The 8,825-nt window shown below is 37.2% G+C and overlaps 1 protein-coding gene across 1 annotated transcript in view; it reads left to right on the forward strand.

Moving 5' to 3' along the window:
• Positions 1–1,857, forward strand: part of LOC128638365 (cytochrome P450 2A5-like) — a 30,584-nt gene extending 28,727 nt beyond the window's left edge. Inside the window, exon 9 of the mRNA XM_053690278.1 lies at positions 1,676–1,857. Coding sequence (XP_053546253.1) covers positions 1,676–1,857 — 182 coding nt within the window. The remainder of the gene's footprint in view (positions 1–1,675) is intronic.
• Positions 1,858–8,825: the final 6,968 nt, after the last annotated feature.

Below are 8,825 nucleotides of genomic sequence, written 5' to 3' on the forward strand. Positions count from 1 at the left end.
GTGGTTTAGGAGTAAATAGGTTTAGTTAGTGTTGGTGATGTTTGGGAATGGCGGCTTAGGGGTTAATATGTTTATTTAGTGTTTTAGTTAGTGTCGGCGATGTCAGGGTTAATAGTTTCATTTAGGTTGTTGCGATGTGGGTGTCGGTGGTTTAGGGTTTAATAGGTTTAGTTAGTGTCGGCGATGTCGGGAAACTGCAGTTTAGGGGTTAATAGGTTTAGTTAGTGTCAGCAATCTCGGGGAACTGCAGTTTAGGGGTTAATAGGTTTAGTTAGTGTTGGCGATGTTTGGGAACTGCGGTTTAGGGGTTAATAGGTTTATTTAGTGTTTTAGTTAGTGTTGACGATGTTTGTGAACGGAGGATAAGGGGTTAATAGGTTTAGTTAGTGTTGGCGATGTGGGGGGGACGGCGGCTTAGGGGTTAATAGCTTTATTTAGTGTCGGCAATAAGGGTGGCGGCGGAGGCGGTTTTAGATAATTTTGTTTCCGCAATCGCCGGCATATTAGTTATGTTAAGTTAAATCGTTTTTTCGGATCCTTTTGTTTTTTCAGATCCATTCTTTATTCATATGCACTATTCTATTCTAAACTTCAGAATAGAATAATAGAACATAACTAATTTGTTGAAATTTGTTTTTTAACTAATCTAATTTGCTGAAACAAAATTATTTATTTAACTAATGAAAACGAAACAAAACAAAACAATTTTTTTTGCGTTGCACATGTCTATTAAATAGTTCAAACATGACATATAACAATGAGGCAAAGAAATAAGTGAGTTTTCTTTGGAAAAGATGGTAAGAGGGGAGAACAATAATTTGTAGTATCAGAGACCACTGACTATAGATAGCATGTCTTGATGTTGAATTTTAATCTGTCATTAGCACTGTCTGCTGTTGTTTCTAGATTTTTTAATGTGCATGTCATTGTTGATTAAAAAGGCAAAATTAGAGTAGATATGGATATACACAGCTGGAAGGAAAGTTGCCAGAGAGAGATCATTTTTACAGTCCAGCTTTTGAATATTTCTGTGAGCAATGATGGTATTAATGTATGTAGGAGTAGAATTCTGAAGCTCAGTGGGTGATGGTGCCAGTGGGAAAAGAGAAAACGAAGGGATATATTTATTAAGCAGCGGATGCAGTTTTTTACCCGTGAAGTTTCCGGCTTATTGGAAACATACGTTTGTGCAGGGGGGCGGCATTGCACAAGCATTTTACAAGAAATGCTTGTGCAATGTTAAATGCTGACAGCGTATGCTATTGGCATTTAGCGATGCCGGGCGGACACGATTTGCTGCAGCGAATCATGTCTGCCCGGAATTTAATAAATCTACCCCCTAAGGATGAGTGGCAAGAGTAGGTTGCATAATGGGAAGGACTAATAGAATAACAAAGCATTATAGAGGCACTGATTTTTTAAAATAAAAAAACTGTACTGAAATCTGGCTCAATAAAGAAAATAATATGTGGGGACACGGAATGAAACTAAAACATAGGTTGGATGGGATACAATAAAATAGTTTTGGAACACACTAGAAAGTTGGGAATGTCAAGCATGAAAAGGTTTATATAAAAGGAAATACTCTTATTTTTGTTAAATTGCAATAAGATTAGCTGTGATTCTTGTCTTATAGTGGATTTATGCTGATAATGTCTTCTCCTTCTATTGCTAGGTAAAAGAATGTGTGCTGGGGAAGGTCTGGCACGTATGGAGCTATTTTTGTTCCTTACCTCTATTCTACAGAAGTTCACCTTGAAACCCACAGTAGATACAAACAATATTGAGATCACACCAGAACCAAACACCAGTGCAACAAGACCTCGAACATATACAATGCTTGTAGTCCCCCGATAAAAAAATATAAAGCTTCCAATTATTGGTTGCTAACATAGACCTCCATATATCAAACATCTGATTAGATGGTCATTCTCATTAAAGAACATGGTTTTCAAAACAACCAAAAGAAAAACAGTTGAACTTATACTTTTTTGGTGAAAGTACCAGTGTTTTTAAATGACACTAGGGGGCATATTTAGCTCCGTACGGATGCCCCTTGAAGGCTCGCCGGAAAGAGAAGTTATGAAGCAGCGGTCTAAAGACCGCTGCTCCATAACCTGTCCACCTATTCTGAGGCGGCAGACAGAAATCAACCCGATCGAATACGATCGGGTTGATTGACACCCCCTGCTAGCGGCCAATTGGCCGTGAATCTGCAGAGAGCGGTATTGCACCAGCAGTTCACAAGAACTGCTGGTGCAATGATACATGCCGACAGCGTATGCTATCTGCATTTATCGATGTGAAGCGAACATGATCCGCTATATTGGATCACGTCCGCTCGCACAATCATAAATATGCCCCTAGGTCTGTTCCTTCCATAGATCAAACTCAGAGTGTGGCATGTGTATTTCTATTTGAAGAATGTACATTTTGGAAGAAACTTATAAAACATTGACTATAAAAACATGTTGGGTTAAGTTTCAGTTGTCTATAGCAGGGATGAACAACTTCTCAACAAATGGGGGCAGCTGATCAATGTTCTAGAAGCCTTTACGGCAGCATATAAATGTATGGATATTAAACAAATAATATATTTTCAAAAAATATCCAGTGGCACAGGGCTAGGTTCAGCTAAGGTTGCAGGGTATCCTCTGTATGTTATTCTTATCTCCATAGGACTTTCTTGAGTTGTAGTCACCCAAAATCACACATTTTTTTGTTTCAATTGTTCTTGGGGCCACAAAAAGTATGGCACACATTATTAGGTCTTCTTTTACCTAGGAATTACAAAAACTGGTGCAGAGGGTAGCATGTAGCCATTGGGCCACCAATTGGCCATCCCTGGTCTATGTAATGAAACAACACAAATTATTTAAAATACTGTGTTCACAAAAGAATCCTATATTATAAAAGACCAAGTATGTTTGTCCGACTCAGTCATGTGCCGTAGAGACTGTGCGAGACAAACATACCTGGCCCTAACTCCAGTAGAGACTGTGCAAAACAAGCGTGAAGATGGCACTGGTCATTAAGCCCTGGGCCTCTCTCTGCAATGATCTCACTAAAAGCAGCGAGATTGCGCTATTTCTGCATGCCCCACAAACTTTAAGGCTAGTTGTTAATAAAAGACAAGGACTAATGATTATATTTATTAGTAAAATATCTAAATTGAAAAATGTGTGATCAGTGAGATGTCCATAAACTGTTCACTTTATAATCTCTCACTGGAAGAAAGTATGCCTTTTATTTTATCGACTAATCTGTTATTAAAGGGATAGTTAACACCACTAACATATCTATTTAGTCTGAAAATGCTTACCCAATCAACCATTATTCACATACCCCCCCAATAGTGAAGTACATTATCAGCCATAAAAATCGTTAACGTTATCATCTAAATATAGGTGTCCAAAATGGCTCCCAAACTCTCCCTGTACCTTCTTCATCATCTTTCAAAAAAAAATAAATTGATACCTATGCTTGTTCACAATGTTTTTAATAGTGTCATAACACAGTGAAGATGATATATGAACGTTACTGGCCCGGGCATGCGCACCGCAATGATTTTCTGATTTTCCCTATCTTCATTGCAGGATGAGCAGAGGGAACGCTTTCAGTAGCAGACGCTGTCTGCAGTGTTTAATTTCCTGCTCAAACAGTTTTGCCTACACTATTTTCACATATAGATTACTCATATATTAAAAGCCCCTAAAAAGCCTTGCACAACCCATAGAAAGTAATGAGTGTCGCTATTAATAGTACGCTGTCACTAAGCCACTTGGTTAACTAATTTATTACTGCAAATGTAATGGCTCATAAGCCAAAATGATCAAATACTATTGGAAAAAGTCCTCTCACTGTGCAAGAAACTTGTTTTTCCCCAAAATATGAAATCATAGGCATTATATATCTACACAGAACAAGTTTGTAAAATAATATACAAATTAATAGTCAAGCTCTTAACAAAAATACCCATATCGAAAATATAATGTCTCAATACATGTAATATAATTTTATATAGTTTTGATTTTGAAAGATAAGATTTTGATTCTGTAATTTGATAAGGGAATACAATAAAGTTAGTTTGATACCCTGTGTACTTTTCTGCACTGTCTGTAAATACAAAGCACAGGTTATCCGGTGGTTCCGGTTTTTTAGTTCCCCCTAGATGTCGCACATGCTCAAATTTGGCTTGTTACGTGTGATCTGATACGATGACGCAAGCACAATAGTCCGTGAACGGAAAGCTGAAATAATTTGCGAGTCGCTTACTAGAGGGGCATGTGGAATTAAGGTTAGGAAGAAGTATCCGTAGGGGCTGAGTTTAGGGGCCATTGTTAACAGTCTGGATGCACTGTTTGAATTTACAATGAGACACAATGCGATGTGAAGAGGTATATTTAAAATGTTGCAGACTACTCAGCAGGTTCACTACTATTGAATAAGGTAAATTTATATGGAGTGTTTACTGTCCCTTTAAAATATGATCATTAAAATATGTTGTTTTCAGTAATCTGCATTATATATTATCTATTAAAATGAAACAGTATCAACTCCCTTCTAATGTGTGTTTATATTACTTTAGTTTTTTAAATCCAGGCTTTACCCTTATGATTGCATTTTAAATATTTTATTTAGCCTGTGGTATCCCCACCCATCCTTAAAGGGACAGTCAACACCAGATTTTCTGTTGTTTTAAAAGATGGATAATCCCTTTATGACCCATTCCCTAGTTTTGCATAACCAACACTGTTATATTAATATACTTTTCATCTCTGTGATTAACTTGTATTTTAGTATCTTCCAACAGCCCCCTGATAACATGACATTTTATTTATTATCTATTGACTTTCATTTTAGCCAATTAGTGCAGTGTCTGCCACAATCCACTGGTGTGATCACAATGTTATCTATATCGTTTACATGAACTAGCTCTCCCCTGTTGTGAAAAGCAAATGAAAAAGCATTTGATAAGAGGCGGCCTTCAAGGTATTAGATATTATCATATGAGCTTACCTAGGTTTAGCTTTCAACTAAGAATACCAAGAGAACAAAGCAAAATTGGTGTTACAATTAAATTGGAAAGTTGTTTAAAATTACATGCCCTATTTGAAACATGAAAGTTGTCTTTGGACTTGACTGTCCCTTTAAATATTTTGGCCTCAATGCCAAGCTGTGTTAACACAGCCAGTAGAATAAATTACACTCCCAGTGGGTTCTAGAATTATGATTTTCCATTGTTCTCTCCAAGTATTGGTGATTGGTTTAAGAACAAATATAAAGTAAAGAAGCAAGTATATGTACACAATGTGATAAAGAAAATTAGATCTGATTGATTATACCTACAAGCTCAATCCATTTAACTAGTTTGTGGCTTCAAAACACAAATTCAGCAATTTCAAATACACAAATAGCTTAAAAAAGAAATTCTCATACATTTTATACTCAGCAGCTAGTAAAAGAAGTAATTGGAAAGAGAAAAACAATTTTATAGTATACTGTCCCTTTAACTATTTGAGATGCTGCTTAAATGTATGTGTTTGTTAATGCTTCCCTGGAGTTACATTGCTTTTTTAGTCAGTGCAAGGGTTGCTGCGCCTGCCATGTATGGTGAGATGAGAATGGAGTAGATTTTCTCAATTCTGTGCGCTTAATTCCATGCGCTGTATGTTGGATACGGAATTGCGCGCCAGTTCTATGTTAGTCTATGGGAGTAAAAAATGTAACTTGTATGCTACACCTTATATGTAATACCAAAATTGAGGAAAAACCGGCGGCGGCGGATTTTACGGGCGACGCCGCATATGTAATGGATCCCTCTCTCTATAGCTCATAATGCTCCTTCTGATGGTTCATACTTTAACCCTTTAAGGACACAGCTTTCAGTTTGCTCAATTGTTTTATGACGGAAAAATTCCGTCATACGTCCTTAAGAGGTTAAAGAGACACTCAGGTCAAATTAAATGTTCATGATTCAGATACAGCATATAATTTTAAACAAGTTTCCAATTTACTTCCATTAAAAAAATGTGCACAGTCTTTTATATTTACACGTTTTGAGTCACCAGCTCCTACTGAGCATGTGCAAGAAGTCACAGACTATACATATATGCATTTATGATTGGCTGATTGCTATCACATGGTACAGGGGGAGTGGAAATAGACAGAACTTTGAAATTTGTTAGAAAAAAATCTACTACTTATTTGAAATTCAGAGTAAATGCTATTGCATTGTCTTGTTATCTTGCATTTGTTGATTATGCAAATCTACTGTGTTTACTGGTCCTTTAACTATTTCTGTTGCTCCATATAATGTCTATTTATAACTATGAAGCACTCCCTACACCTCATTTTCAAGTTCCAAATAACATCTCTCTAGTATTCCTTCTATTTCTGCATACAACAAAACCCCTATAACTCTTCCCATAGCTTTATACAACCTCTCTCTATAACTAACCCAATTACTACATCTAACTTTCTCTAACGCTCAGTCTAACTCAGCAGATTTTTTTTAATAACATTCTCTTGCATAGATCAGAAATATGTGTATGAAGCCATGAGAATATCTGACATACAGTATATGTGCTTATAGTGAGAGGTGGTGAGTGATCTGTATAGGGGCAAGATTACACACACAGCAATTTTTACTCCCTTAAGCTAACATAGAATCGCATTGTAAATCTGTATCCCATATTCAGCGCAAGGACTCACATGGTGAGACAATTGAGAAATATTACTCTATTTTCACCTCGCCCCACATAGGCAGATGCAGCAAGCCTTGTGCTGAAAATGTGAGCCCTGTAACTCCCTGAAAATATTAACTAACACCTAGCGCATGCACAATATCTACCTGTCAACCGCCAACCCACACCGCAATAACTAAAAAAACTATTAACCCATAATCCGCCATTCACCCACATCGCAATCTACCTAAACTATTAACCCCTAATCCGCCATTCACCCACCTCGCAATCTACCTAATAAAACTATTAACCCCAAATCCAACATTCATCTACATCCCAATTAACCTAATTAAACTATTAACCCCTAATCCGCCATTCACCCACATCACAATTAACCAAATTAAACTATTAACCCCTAAGCCGCCATTCACCAACATCGCTAAAAACGTAATTAATCTATTAACCCCCCAACCGCCAAACCCCCATATCATAATAAACCTAATTTAATTACTAAGCCCCCTAACTTAACACCCCCTATTGAACCCCAAATTGCATAAAATACTAAAATACTAAATTAAAATTAAAATAAAACATCCTTACAGTACTAGTACCTAAGATTAAATTAAAATAATCTAAAATTACAAACAATAAAAAAGTCTAACATTACGGAAAATAAAAACCAAATAGAAAAATTAAACCTAATCCCTATGAAAATAAAAATCCTCCAAAATAAAAACACCCCCTAATCTAATACTAATCTACCAAAAGCCCTTAAACGGGCCTTTTGTAGGGCATTGCCCTAAGTTAAACAGCTCTTTTACCTTAAAAAAATACTAAATCCCCCCCCCTCTAACAGTAAAACCCCCCACCCACCAAACCCCTCAAAATAAAAAACCTAACACTAAAAAATCCTAAACTACCCATTGGCCCTAAAGGGGCATTTGTATGGGCATTGCCCTGAAAAAGGAATTCAGCTCTTTTACTGTCCTTAAAAGGGCATTAAGCTTTTTTTCCAGTGCCCACAATCCTTAATCTAAAAAAAATAAAAAAATCCTAACTCTAAGACCCAAATAGGTACTCACTGTTCCTGTAGTCTGGTGCAGAAGGTCCTCTTCCAGGCAGCGGTGAAGTCTTCTTGAAACCAGCGACATCTTCCATCTTCATCCAGGACCAAGCCAGTGTGGACCGGAGATGATTTCGGAACTGAAGACCGGTGACTGCTGATCCATGGAGTGTGGAGGATCCTCTTCGTACGATCACCGTCGTACACTGAATATTGAATGCCAGTTATGCATTTAAATATGGCATCTTTTGCATTCCTAATGGCTGATTTGAATCTTCAAATTCAAATCAGCCAATAGGATGAGAGCTACCGAAATCCTATTGGCTGATTTGAACAGGAACGGTGAATAACTATTTGAGGTTTAGGATTTTTTTTAGATTAGGAATTTTGGACACTGAAAAAGAGCTGAATGCCATTTTAAGGGCAGTAAAAGAGCAGAATGCCCTTTTAAGGGCAATGCCCATACAAATGCCCCTTTAGTATTTTTTAGTGTTAGTTTTTTTTTATTTTGGAGGGTTTAATGGATGGGGGGTTTTACTGTTAGAGGGGGGACTTAGTGTTTGCGGATATAGGGGTTTTTACGTGTCAGGTTTATTTTTGGGAGGCGGGTTAGACTTAGACGGAAAATTTAACTTTTTTTTTATTTTCTTGGGGGCAGGCAGTTTCTAACGTGCCTTAAGTCAGTGGTGACCCCAGAAATGTGTTTTACGCACATTTCTGGACATCACTAGTTTATCCGACTTATGGCACTTTATGAACTACCAACAGGGTTTATGTGATTCCCGGATGTGCGAGGGGAATCTATGGGCAATGCAGGTTTTCAGCAGTTACGCTGAAGCCTGCGCCGTATATGTAATCTCACCCTAGGAGTGTGTTTGTTTTGCATTTCATGCATATTGAATGAGGTAACAAGTATGTTTGTTCTACAGTACATGTTTATATTGAGGCAAGAAGTGCACCTGTCTTGAAGTATATGTATATTTATGGAAAAAGGCCAGACCTTTGTCAGTCTTGCAGTACTTGTGCTTGTATGTAGAACTACTGATCTGCAGTATATGCATGTGTAGAAAGAGGCC

This window comes from Bombina bombina, chromosome 1 (genome assembly GCF_027579735.1).
Source record: "Bombina bombina isolate aBomBom1 chromosome 1, aBomBom1.pri, whole genome shotgun sequence".
Taxonomy (NCBI): domain Eukaryota; kingdom Metazoa; phylum Chordata; class Amphibia; order Anura; family Bombinatoridae; genus Bombina; species Bombina bombina.